Source organism: Crocodylus porosus, unplaced genomic scaffold, assembly GCF_001723895.1.
Source record: "Crocodylus porosus isolate Cpor-Errol unplaced genomic scaffold, CroPor_comp1, whole genome shotgun sequence".
NCBI lineage: Eukaryota > Metazoa > Chordata > Crocodylia > Crocodylidae > Crocodylus > Crocodylus porosus.
The window spans coordinates 46,160,148-46,174,066 of NW_017728918.1; the positions used below are offsets into that span (position 1 = coordinate 46,160,148).

Here is a 13,919-nt window from a genome sequence, read left to right on the forward strand (position 1 = left end):
GAATGACACTTTATACAGAAGTATCTCAAAATGTTTCATGGTGAGTCATACCAAAATGGCCATCCACTATAATGTAATGATGATGCAGTTAATAGAAACTAATAAGAAAGAATGATACTGCAGAATTCCCTTCCAAGTTGCATTGAAAATTTACCCCACTTTGTACCAACTGCTTCTGGAAAACAAAAGGCATAATTTTAATGTATTTACAGAGCCTTTCTACAGTAATTTCCCATAGATATTTCCCTAATTTTCCAGCTGAATTTGTAAAATAGTATCCTGTATTTCTCAGAAGTCTGTGCTATGCAAAGCTATGGTATCCTGCTTCTAGAAAAGTCATAGTTTCCCATAAAATAACTAAGCTGTCAAACTCACTCTATAAATCTCTTCTGCAATAATCACATTTCAACATCCCTTGTGCAGGGTCTAATCCTGTTCCTACTGAGATTTCTGGTAAATCTCACAGTGCCTGCAATGGGACTAGGACTAGGACTAGACCTTACAACTAGAGGTACAGAATCACAAAGGCATTATTTTGAATTACAAATTTGCTATTAGAACATTTGTAATTCTCTTTGGTTTTCAGTTTAGTCCAAGGTAATTTGCACTGATATCTTTCAGTAATCTGACTTACTCAGTTTAGAGTGCCATAAACAAAGCAATAAAAATCAATGACTGTCACTAGGAACAGCCTGAAGTGAAATGTTCTGCTTCATAGCTGCTTGGTAGAGGAACATTCCAAAGAGAACTGGGATCTTTAGCAGTGGGCACGTCTACATGTTCAGTAATGTGTCTTAGATACTGCTCATTTAATTTAGTACTTGCTTCATACAGTACTAATTAAATGAGCAGTGGCTAGAGTTACTGTGCAGTAGCACTGGAACATGGTTATTTTGTGATGCTTACTTCACTTTAGCCTAATAACACTGTGCAGTAGGCTAACAGTTTTAACCACCACACAACTTGTAGGGGGCGTGCAGGGGTGCACATGCGAGTGGGTGCACACGCACAGAGCGAGTGCTCTCGGCTTAGGCAGCGGGTAGCAGGGGCAGGCAAAACACTGGTGCCCCCCCCGAGAAGTACCGCCGGTATTTCCAGGCTCAGCATCTGTGGCGGGACCCCCATCCAGTGCTGACACCGCTACAGCCACCTGTGGACAGTTTCTGCTCAGCCTGCCCTTGCCGCCAGCATGGCCACCTGTGGGCCTTCCCCGCTTGCTGCCAACATGCCCCACCGCTGCCTGAAGGCGGTCACTTTATCCCCCCAGCCTCAGGAGGCACATGTTGCCTATGATGCTACTGCACAGTGTTATTAGGCTAATGTGCAGTAAGCATCTTGTGTAGACACTCTTGGTTGCATATGTATGGTAGTATCAACATTTGTTAATTACAGCATACATGCACGTAATAACAATTATGTCGTAATACTATGCTGGTACTATATGATTGTGTAGCGTGGGCCTGATCTTGTTCCTACTAGGAGTAATGACAAAGCTCCCACTGACTTCATTGAAAATGGAATTAGACCTATTGAATGGCTAATATCTCATGTTGTGAATTTGTAATGGTTTACAGGAGGAAGGAGACATAATCTCATAATGCTATCTGCCAGCTTTGAAGCTGTCAGTTATAGGTAGGGCTGTCTTTAAAGTGACTTTGCTGTTTGTTAGTCTTATTCTGGCTTTCTGGTCGCTTGATAACAAACAATTCTTTGTGCAAAACTGCAGCATGTGAAATTTTAACAGGTTGGTAAAACTTAAGCATCCAGTTAATATACATTTGCTCTACACAGTATTTAAGTGAAATGGCCACTTCCATTTTTTCCTTCTTCAGGCTGTGGTTTTAGAGAAGTAGGGAGAGATATGTATTTGTGAACAGAGATGAACAGTAAGTTTGAGGTATAGTACTTCTGAAATAAGTAGTTTGTCTTTTCAGATAGATACTATGGTACTTGTAAACTTATAAAATAAAATATACATTTGGTTTTTTAATAAACCATACATAACCCACCCTCTTTAGTTAATAGGTGCACCCTGGGTAATGTCTGTGAACAATTACATCTTTTCTCATTAAACCACCTAAACATTCAATGTCAAACACCTGACTTCAGGCTTCCCAGGGAGGAAAGCAAAGAATGTTGAACAGGAGACCAGGTACACTCCACACTTAAATCCAGACTTTGAGAGCCCAGTGAGGAAATTCCGACAGAAATATGAACTTGAACCAGCTACTACAGCATCCTAAGTGGGGAGCAAGTTTCGATCAATTAGATTAAGCCCATTGGTATATGTAAATTCAGTGTCAGACTATGAAGTCCCGTAACAGTGGAGCTATACGGCAAGCCCAAGAGGTTCTCATAATAAAGCTTCTCTGTTCCAGATACAAGTTCATAGGTAAAACTGATTAGGGATTTTTTGATGTGCCGATTTTTTTTTAATCAGAAAATTCCAGTGTATCAGAATTAAAACTTCTTTTCTTCCATGCAAAGGGAGCCCTTGGCAAATTTCCCCTTTCAAAACCTTTTTGGAAAATAGTTAAAAGTCACAAAAAAATCCTTTTTTTGCTATTTCAAAGTTAAAAAGGTAGATTTTTCATTGGTTCTAAAGGGATTTTCTTTTTAATTAAAGTGAATTTTTTTAAAAACCATTTAAAAGGACAAAATGGAAGGGAAATGTTTCGGAATTACCAAACAAAACATTCTGATTGATCCAACTGAAAGTTTTAGGTACTTAGTTCATTAACATTTTCCATATTTCAGCTTTGTGTCTCCGAGTTTGTCTTGGAAAACTATTTCCTATCCAGCTCTCCCCTACTCTACTTCCTCCAAGAACACAAAATTAAATCTGGCCCTAATACATACCACATCTTCGTACCAAGATATTACTACTCCAGGTTTCCAGTCCCATGAGTGAAGATGATGAATTAGTACATGATTCTGTACTAGATAACACCAGCTGCCTTGAGATGGTATTGTCTAACTTACATATGTAGAGAAATGGGAAGGCTTCAAGGGAGTGCTGCTTGCCAACCCCTTTCCATATGATGACATTTCTTCCAAAGGGAACCCTAGCTTCCATCATTATAAAGCATGGCTGCATCTCCCCATATGCTTAAATAACACAATTACTATTTCAATCTATTTTTAAAGCTTCTAGGTGGATATCTACACTTTTATTTTCTAAACATAGTTATGTTTTGGGTTGCTTTTATTAATGGAGATCCTGACAGGGCATTTGTACAGCTCATTCACTATAGCTGCTAATGAATACAAAAGGAAAAACAAAGCCAGCTACTGACAAACAATATTAACTACTTTAATGTAAATTATTATTAGTTCTTGTCATCGTATATATGACACAGCATTAAACAACTCTTTTACTTGCGCAGGCATCTGAGCAGTATTTTGTCTTCTATGTGTTTATGGCAAGCAGCATCTCTTAGATAGGGTATGACTATCCAGCAGCCCTCATTCAAGCAAGACTCTCATTGATTTCTGAGATAATTTTGTGTGCAGGACCAGTCCTTACTGTCTCTCCTACAGGTAGAGGATCTTGGGGTTTTCCTTTCGTTCATCACAGATGTTTAGTTTTACCTTTCTGACTTCTTTCAGCACTTGTTGGCAAGGATGCTAACAGGCAGGCAAGTATTATCCTTGGGGGACAGTCACAATAAATTGCAAGAAAAGTCACAGTCTGATCAGTGGTGGGGGATGCCAAGTCCATGAAACCATAGTGGAAAAATACTTAACAGATCATGTTACTTCATGTGGCTTGCTTTAATTTGCAAGTACACTGTTCTCAGCCATATCCTACATATATTTAAAAGACCTGTTGTCGCCCCTGTAGATTCACTGCAGCAGCAAATAGAAGCGGGTACTGTGGGTCCTCTTATGTTCCTTCTAGAAAAGCAGCAGGAGCACAGCACTGCAGTTGCATCAATAAAGCAATTAAGATAGCTTCCTGACTTCTTTCTCCAAACCAAGAAGAAGGTGGAAACAGTTACTGTTGTGTGACTAACTATTCGTGCCTGACTTCTCACAGTAGCCCTGGTAGTTTATACTTTAACTTGGCAGCTTTTTAAGGCTGTCACTGAAATTATTTCAGTTGTTTACTATCACATCGCACGCGCAAAAATCCTGAAAGCTCATAACTCATATATTTTTTAAAATATAAATAGAATCTATGATTCCTGTGATAGTCATGATAAACAGCTCTAATTATCCCTGATTGGCAGAGTGGGTTTAATCAAAGCATGCATGATTATTTGTCTGACCGCAATGCCCACGAGCCCAAATAATGTCCCGAAACCACACTGTGCAAGGCACTATATGAAACATGGTCCCTGTACCAAACAGTTTACAGCTGAAGTCTAAAACAAGACATACATAGTAAAGGACAAAGAAATGATAAGTCAGTTCAATAGGCTGTAGTTGTAGCATATCATCAACTTGAATCTTTTTCAAGTTTTTTCCAAGCATCAAAGCAAAAGAGAGTTTTAAGGAGGGATTTGAAGAAAGAAAGAGGTAGCCATGGACATTTGCAGGAAGCTCAAGCTAACTATGAGCAGGAGCATGAGAGAAAGCATGAAAGTATTTGAAAATCTATGAAGTGGGTGATGGAAGCAAGGGATGAAGTGGGTGCCACAGGCTAATTAATTGGAGGTGTGAACTGGTATCTTAGTACAGAATGAGAAATGGTAGACAGGAAGGGACAGACTGTGAAGGACTCTGAATATGAAGAACAGTAGCTCAAGTTTGATCGTGGGCTTTTTTCAAGCCTCTCATCTTGTATATTTGTTTTGACCTCACATATTATTCTATTAACCTGACACCAGACAAATCTTAAGCCCTATCTGTTCCAATTGAAGTCAGTAATAAAGCTTCAGCGGGAATAGGAGCAGGTCTTTAGTCTCAGCCACCTCTACTCAAATTGAGTAATGTTTTTCTTGTAAAGATCCACTCAGGACAAGTAATGATGGTAGAACTGGGCTTTTCATGCCAGGTGCAGATATTGGAGCACCCTCCTCTACAGACTTTACATAGGACTTTTTTGGTTGGCTGGTTTTTGGTTTTCTGATTTATACTGTTTTCCAGATCTTCCTCTGCAGCTTTCTAATCGTTATTTTGTTGTCAAATAAAATGTAAACTCCTGAAATTGTACATCCCTGAAAAATAAGAAAACAGACCTTCAGTCCAGCCTTGTGGTGCATCTCATCTTTACTCAGTGTTCCATAAAGGGTATTCATGATCATTCTCTCTGCCTTTTTAATGGCATTTTTTTCCCCAGGCTACAGCTTCATGTCAGTTAATCTGTCAAAAAGGTCTATTTGCAGATTAACAGGTGAAATTCATCCAGAGGGCCAGCTCTTTTGGGGTTCATGTATGGTGCATAGGTCTTGAGCTGGGCTTCTGCATAGGAAAGAATTTGCCTTTTATAATGCTGCAGCTAGACTGTCTCAATTTGTCATAAGAGCCCCAAGTAATTGTTCTCCTTAGCCAAGTCCTAGTTACCTATATGACAGCCCATGCATGTACAAGCTTCAGACTGAATGAGGCCAAGCAGATCACTTAACTGTCGCATTTGAGTCTTGATGCACACACTGGTTTGCAACTCTGTAAAATTAAGTTAACTCTCTAAACAGATAGATCCCTGTAGTTATCTAAGAAGAATAAGATTTGGTAGCCTCACTGATTTTAAAACTTCTATTGTTAAGTCTAAAGTTTAATACTGACTTACAGTTATAGTGATTTGTTTAATGATCATCTGTCAGTCACATTTTGCACTTTTATTTAAAGCATGTTGCATTAATTTATCATTAAAAAAAAATGAAATATGTACTGCATTTAGCATTTTGTTCCCCTTTCTCAGTCTGGATTTTTTGTGCTTCCAAAGGGAATAAAATAGTAATTTACATCAAAGATGTAATGTTTAGTCTGAGAAATGAGGAATCCAACTATGTAGGCCTTTGTTTTCCTCCCAGGTATTGTACTTTATAAAAACAGCCCTATCTTCTAACAGCTCTCAGACTGTCATTTCTTATGTATGTCAACTTTTCCCTGCCAGAATGTATCATACTTTGTCCAGGTCATTTATTCGGGGCATTTTTACATGGTTGTAATTGTACTGTACATCTTGTAGCCCAGGGGATGATTAATACAGTCATTTAAGTCATATGTCTCTCTTAATAGCATGCACAATAGGCATGCCTCAATTTGCAGGGAAGGAACCTTTCAGCCTTTGGCTTGGGACTTCACCTCTACTTTCAGGATGCTTCAGAGAGAGGCAGACATCTGGCATGGATAGGGTGAGGAAGCAGCAGATAGATTAAAAAATGAAACGGCAGTGTAGAGGAAGATACCCTTTATGTGGAGTCCCCTGTTTGGCTTGGAAGTTTGGAGACCTCTCTTCTATTTCTATGGGCATACAGAAGTAGATCAAATACTTCTTCTCTTCCCTTTGAGGGAAGATTTAGGATGAGATTCAGTCTTTATTCCTGCTACCCAGGGCAGTGACACCATCATATCCTGAGATTGAATGGCAAGCAAACTGTTGTTTTTTTTAATCTGACTGTAAAGAACCATGTACAGCCGTAGTATTGTGTAGTAACAACTGTTTTTTCTATGAAATTTTGCAGGTTGTGTCTGGGTGACAAGACAATCCTTTAAAAATGAAAAAGTTCACACTGTTTGATTTTGTAAATGATAATTCACTGCAAATTGGAGAGACCTCATGGATACAGGATCTTCCTAAGGATGACAGTGAACTAGAAGGGCTTCTGAAACTAAATGAACATGTGCTAGTAAACTGGCCTGTGGGAGAAAGAAAGACAGAGAATCATCTTGTTAAAGTTATATACATGAGTGGTGAGTGCAGTTACAAAGCATCCAGTTTATAAGAGATTTATTTCAATTGTGAGATCTCACTTGCTAAATTTTGCTAACTCCAAAGTAGCATCATCTGCTTAGGCATTTTTTTCCTCCACTTCAGATGACCCTCAAGAGCTGGTTGAAATGATGCAAAAGATATTGCAGGCAGATGAAATCACAAAAATACAAGTGCTTGGAAAAGGCAAGAGAAAGAGGATTGAGATGATATTCTCAGAGAGTGAAGACAGTGACCTGGATAAAGAGCAGGTGCGTTATCAGTTTCTTTTTTGATACTGCTGTGCCTGTATTATAACAGACCAGGTGCGTGCGCACGTGTGTGTGTGCACATGTGTGTGTGTGTGTGTTGGCCATTGGGATCAAAGCAATCTTTTTATCGTGTCCTGGCTCAGTAACTCGTCACGGTAATTGTTAACCTAGGTCCATATCTTCTCTCTATCCATATTAAAAGTTGTAGAAAAATAAAAAGGTGTGTGATATCCTGCATCTTCCCCAATGAGAAAGAAGTGCAACAACTCTGTTAGGGACAGGGATCATGGCTTTTGACACTTGTGCTGAGGCGGTAACAAATCCAGTGCATCCCCCTGTTTTGGCTGTACTGGTCATGCACAGTAGGCTCTGAGCTCATTGCCTGGTCAGCATGAGCTCCTGCCAGAGCCCTGCATGAGTAGTGAGCTCTGAGCTCACCAGCTGAGCAAGACAGTCAGGCCAATGCCCCTGCTTTCAGGCGAACACTGCTGCTGTTTGCCCTTTCTGTCCTTCCCCCTACCCATTGAATTCAGCAACAGGGGAATGGAGGCAATGAGCATCGGTAGCAGCACTCACACCCTGGGCTCTGGAGCCATGCAAAAACAGAGGTTCTGGATAGACCCCAGGCTGAGCGCTCACTTGCAATACAGCCAAAGCAGGGGGCCATGCTGATGCCACTGCATCTCCTTTAAATTTGTCCTTGGGTTAAGGTCTGCAGTGCCAATGCTCAGAACAGAGCACTCAGAAGTTCTGTTGGTCTCAGAACTAACAAAAGGATCCAAGCATATTTTTTCTAATTTTTGTAAAGCCAAAACAAGTGAATATTTGTAGTGTGCACTGAAGTCTTATTATGGAACACACTGTGTAAGTTTAAGGGTATTGTTATGCTGTTGTTTTCAGGGGAAAATTATGAAGAGTATAAAAAGAAAGAAATCATTGCAGGCCTCTGCCTCTGCCAACATCCTGAGTCAGCTTGAAACATCTTTAATTAACAAGCAGGTAAGTATCTTAATGTAAGTATTTTTAGTCAATAAGTAAAACACACCTAAAGTTCATTTTTGTTAAGAATAATTTATTTTAAAATATAAGTACATGTAATGCTCATGAAAGATCCTGTTTGAGTAGAAAAGTATATAGTGCTTGAAAGATGGAAATAAATATGTGCAGTAGGTACTGTTAGCACTTACTGTGTTTGTTTTGAGTATAAATATGATCAGTGTTCATCAACAGTTGATTATAAAAGAGAATCCCCTGTTTTAGCCAGGCTAATAATAGATGCTTTAATTTTCTGTTGTTGTTTCTCTAGGTAGCCCTATTTCTTTCTTTCTTTTCAGAGAGAACCATATTCTGGAAATGCCTTTCTGTACAGTGAAAGCAGCAGTGATGATGAAGAACCCTTGTTTCAACTATCCAAAGTGGAACTGTGTGCCAAAATAAAAAGTCTAAAAAGGAGATTGACAGACACAATGAGAGAAAACTGCCGCCTAAGGCAGTCATTGGTCATGCTTCAAGGTAAAGTTTGGTCAAAGATCACTTTTTGATGAAGAAGAGAGCTTTAAATCTATAAAGGCCCTTACTTTAAGAGAATTTTAAGGGAACTGTGGATGCTTAAGCACCTGTCAAGCTCAAACTTCAAATTAGCACAAGAGTCTAACAACACAGAGGCATGTAAAGCAGAAGTAGAAGGTAGGGCAGTGTAGATTGCCTCATTCAGAGAGTGTGAGCTTTTGCAAGTTAGTCTACTTTGTTAGACACTGTAAATAGACTTGGAGAGCTGGGGTACTACACAGAAATAAATAAGATCATTTAAGGACAAACAGGGCACATCTACACAAGATGCATACTGCGGAGTGGACTAATTAGCTCCACAGTAAATATCTCATGTCTATACGTGCAGGGCTGTTAGGCTGGAGAAAACTAATACACTTTGCAGCAGGATACTACTTGTAAATGCAAGAGGGGAATAGGTTAAATTCTCTTAAACAGAGACCAAGACATCACAGAGTTTAAAGACAGAAAGGAATTTTAAATTGTACAAATTATTCTGTATAGAACATTTCCATGTGCTTTCCATAGGCTAAAATTACATAACTCCAGCCAACTCCAGCAGTGACTCCACTGGTCAGTTTACTGAAACTTATTTTAGACAAGTATTCTTGATAAATTAAGATTTCCCCTGCTCAGCCCTGTATCTTGAATTCTAATTATTCTTTCTTGAATCAAATAATGTCTCACATTGATAACCCTTACCTAGTTCAAGGTGACAGCTTGTAGTTTTTTTAATCCAAGCTATTATACATTTGCTTCCTATAAATGTGAACTATTAGTCATTTTAGGGCCCTTTTCTGTATTCTCTTCTAATTAGCGTTTCTCTTGGTCTAAGGAAGCCAAGACTGGAAGCAGCAGTCAAAACCCAACTTGTGATTGGCTGTTGCAGGCTGATACCCAGTTCACTGCATACCTGCTTGTCTCTCCTTACCCCTATATTTCAGTCTTTCCCCACCCACCTTGTATTAAATTCTTTTTATCCAAATCTACTAGTAGCATTTTTTCATTTTTAATCTGATTTTGCTAACGCGTGTGTAGTTCTTTCATATATCTAGGTCTATTTCTGTTTTCATCTTGAGTGTTCCCATTTCCCCCTTGCTGTATATTTGCTATTAATTTAATTATTGTTCAGATGGCTTAATCTTTATCACTTAGTGTCTCATCTGATCAGGCCTTACCACTTTGCAGGTTTGTACTGTTTTTGCAGGACTTGTATAAGTCTGCGAAAAGAAAATATTAACCAAATAGGGGGACATGTTATAAGACATCTACTCTGTAGATATCCGGAGGGCTAAATGCTGTCCAGATGTAATAAGGTCACTCCACTGAAGTGAATTGAATTGGACTTGTTTCCAGCCCTTTAGAATTTGGGCCATACTCATGCAGCACTTTGAGAAAAAGTGAAGTAGAAGAGGGACATCAACTATCTGAAGAGATTTGACTTAGCATGTTGCTAGTGCTAGAAACCTAATCTGTACTGTGGCCTTTTTGTTTTGTTCTTAGGGAAGTAAATGGTTGGAGAAAAATGAAACACAAACATTATTCTAACGGCACTGCTGGCCTAAAATGATACCAAACCTCTTGTTCTCTTGCTTACTCTAACAGGAATTTGATTACAAAAGATACATCAAGCTGATGTACAAATACATCCAAAGTAAATAAGTCAGAAGCTTTAATAAGTATTCTTAATGATGACTTTCTTTCCAATTTCAGTGTTGCCACAGGCAGTAACACATTTTGAGGAACTGGTAGGCATGGCTGAGGCGCTGCTTAAAGGAGGAGTGACCACATCTACATCCAGCCTTCATTCACAGACTGTCTGGAAAGCATCCAGCAATTCTTTAGCAGATTCATATACAACCATCCACAGTAACTCAAATTCACCAATAGCTTTAAATGTGGAGGAGGAAGAGCAACAGACTGAGAAACAGGTTGGTTAAAAGCTTATTTTGGTAATAAGAATTAAATCAAACGATGTGTTACAAGCTTTATAAGTAATGTAAAGTAAGCATCAGGAGTAGGTATTTTATTATTAGACCATACCTAGAAAAAATGAGGAACTTACTAATAAACTCCTCCTTTTGCATAAGAGGTTTCCTTAGACTTACTTAACAAAATTCAGTCTTCATGTATGCTCCTGAGCTACCGCGACTTCAGTAGAGTTTTATGGATGTAACAGAGGGCAATGTGTGGATAACTGTAAAGAAAATACTGTGTCAGCCCAAAGAATAAATGATGCCCTTGGGCATACATATGGAACTTCTATTGACTTAAGATATATAAAGGAAAAAATGACTTTCAAAATGACAGTTTGTTTTTTAAAGGCTGCATCTTTCTTTCCAACCATAAACAGAGAGAGAAGGGTGTCTTTCTGCCCTGTTACAGAGATTGGCCAGATGTCAGAGGGAATTATTTTTATCTTGCATGGAACGATGTCTCATATTCTCTACAATAACAATAGAGCATTATTAACAAGTCACAGGCAGAGTTTGTAAAAGAAAAATATCATTTTAAAGATTTAACTAAAAAGAATAACTCCAGTATCCTCTACATTTATAATTTACATGAGCATTTCTGTGTAATGAGTTGTCCTAGTTGGTACAAATCATCCATAAGGATTGTTACCTACAAGCACAGAATTGGGGAAATCTATTAAGAATTATCCAGTAATGATGTTTTAATTGAATGAAACAACTATTGTGACAAAAATCAACCCTTGCTTCTCCAAGTCAACACAGAGACTAATGTTTTTTAACTGGTCCTAACCCTGCCTCTAGACCAGTGGTCACTAACTAGTGGATGTCGATCCACCGGTAGATCTCGGAGCCTCTTGGAGTCGATCCAAGCCTGGGGTGGGGGGCTGAGTGCCCACGTGTATACCCGCACATACCCCAGCCCAGCAGATCAGTCCATGGGGGAGAGAAGGGCCAGGGGCTAGATTGAGGCCCTCTTGGTGAGTAACAGTGCCGCAGAGGCAGGAGCAAGGGTACGTTGAGTGGTGCCCTGACGGGGTGGGACTTACCTGCTGGGGAGGCGCACCCCCAAATAATTTTTTCTCCCTCTGCCTTGATCTGCCCCCCCTTTCCTCCCCACAGACTTACCTGCTGGGTGGAGTGGGGGAGGGGTGTGGCATCAGCACACAGTAAATCTTGGGTTGCTTTTAAATGCCAAAGGTGACTCGTGCTTAAAAAGGTTGGAGACCACTGCTTTAGACTGACATAGCTCAACATTGCATGCCTAAGTTTTGGGGAGCATTAATACACGGATTTCTATATGTAGTACATGCATTATACATTTTATACCTTAAATTTCGTGCCTAGATTTTGGAACTCTTTGAGGAGTAAAGGCTCCTATTGGTAAGCAGGTACTGAAGCTAATATTTCAAGTGAAACTGCTGGGAGTGCTTGATAAAGTGTTCCCTAACATGAGTAGAAGTCCACAGTCTAGTCCTCGCATGCATCTGCAGGAAGCTATCTTGCATATGCAGTTCCAAAGCTTGAGGTGTGTACACCTTGGGAGTGTAATTGTGAGCACATAACTGCAAAAGCTACTTTTGAAAAACGTGTTCAGAGATGTTAGGGGCTGAAAGGGACCTCTTGAGATCATCAGGTTCAGCCCCCCTACACTTGGGCAGAAGAGACTGCTGGGGCCAGATGATCCCAGCAAGGTGAGTGTCCAGAAGTTTTTTGAAGATATCCAGAGTAGGTGATTGTACCACCTTTGGGGAAAGTCTATTTGAGACTCAGGACACTTGAGGGTGTCCTTATGTGTAATCTAAAGCAGTCTTCTAGCAATTTGTGACAGTTAGTTCTAGTCTTCCCCTAGGTAGCCCTGGTGAACAGATGTTCTACCAGTCCTTGATGTGGGTCCCTTATATACTTATAGGCTGCCACTAAGTCCCCTCCAAGTCTTCTCCAAGTCCCCCAGCCTCTCACCATAAGGCTATTCTCCATACCGCTAACCATACACACATCCCTCCTTTGGACTCTCTTAAGCTTCTCTACAACTTTCCTGAAGTTTGGTGCCCAGAACTGGACACTAGGGCTGTGTGAAGCTTTGGGTGGTGATTCAGTTTGGAGGAGATTTGGCCTGATTCAGTGGCAGAATCTCCAAATCCAAATCGAATCAGGAGACTGTCATGAGATGGGGTCCTTAGGGCTGACAGTGATACCCCTAGGTCCCCTTGACCATTTCAGTGCAGCCCAACAGGCACCCTGTTTCTCACCTGCCATGTCTTTGCTCGTAATTATGATATAGGGAGGCTGCACTTGATCCTATTGTCTGGACAGTCCTGTGGGACCCCCCTGAACCTCATGAGTTCTTGGATCCTGTTTTGGATCCCGCTCAAAACAGGTGCCTCTTGGGACACCCTCAGCCTTATGGGCTAGATGCGTGGCTTCAAAACCGCCCCTTTACCATGCCCAAAGCCTCACAGATGTTCTACCAATGTTGTCTCCTTGAGTTGCGGCCTCAGCTTAGTCCATCCTCTGCAACTGTGCCCCCTGGCGCTAGGATCCGCTCTCCCCCTTGTCACGGCACCCACACTGGTACTGGGGTTTCCCACACTGTAGTGGGTCCCCAATGAGGCCTCCTCCTTCCCCAAGAGCCTCAGCGTGATCCGCCGGTATTATAAAACAGCAAACAAAACATGAGCCCCTGGGCTATAACATAACACAAAAGTTCAGGGCGTGTTCTGCCCCTTTTAAAAGAATCCAACATCTTCCCTGGCACTGTCTAGTAGGCCAGGGTACCTCATTACTCCTAAGTGCAGCATATCGGGTAGTTGTAGCATCTCTGGACAATTCCACCCTGGAGGCTTCTTCCCCTTCAGCTGCTGGCAGGGAACTGAACTCCCTAGTCCCAGCCATGGGGTTTATATGGGCCCAAGCCCTGCCTCTTCCGGCCAGCTGACCAGGTGCAGGCTAATTTGCTCATTAGCCTTTTGCCATGGTAACCTGCAGCTGGGCTCCTGTCTGGCTCTTTGGGCTCTCTCCCCAGGCAATTTCTGCTCTTACAAGAGCAGGCACCTTAGTGCCCTGCGACAGGGACTAATTAAAAGGTCTGAATCGATTCAAAAGGTCTCCGAATCTTCAGAAAAGATTCAGAGAGCTTTGATGATTCAGGCAGTCCCTGGTGGCTACAGCAGGGAACTACAACCATAATCCAAACTGGTAAGTACTAGGGGCGGGGGAGACGGGGCTGGGAGAGGGGACCATGGGGGGACCCCTGCCAGCCCCCAA

At 40.9% G+C, this 13,919-nt stretch overlaps 1 protein-coding gene across 4 annotated transcripts in view; it reads left to right on the forward strand.

Moving 5' to 3' along the window:
* Positions 1–2,667: 2,667 nt before the first annotated feature.
* The window catches only part of BEND6 (BEN domain containing 6), a 24,595-nt gene continuing 13,343 nt past the window's right edge, over positions 2,668–13,919 (forward strand). For 3 of the 4 annotated variants that reach the window (XR_002101599.1, XM_019537581.1, XM_019537583.1), the window contains exons 1-6: positions 2,668–5,235; positions 6,633–6,861; positions 6,986–7,131; positions 8,032–8,130; positions 8,466–8,643; positions 10,393–10,610. Coding sequence is in view for 3 of the 4 variants with exons in the window: in XM_019537581.1 (XP_019393126.1) it covers positions 6,666–6,861; positions 6,986–7,131; positions 8,032–8,130; positions 8,466–8,643; positions 10,393–10,610 (837 nt within the window). In the remaining variant the exon portion in view is untranslated. Of the gene's footprint in view, positions 5,236–5,257; positions 6,862–6,985; positions 7,132–8,031; positions 8,131–8,465; positions 8,644–10,392; positions 10,611–13,919 lie in introns of those variants that run through there. The other variant, XM_019537582.1, reaches the window with a different exon arrangement.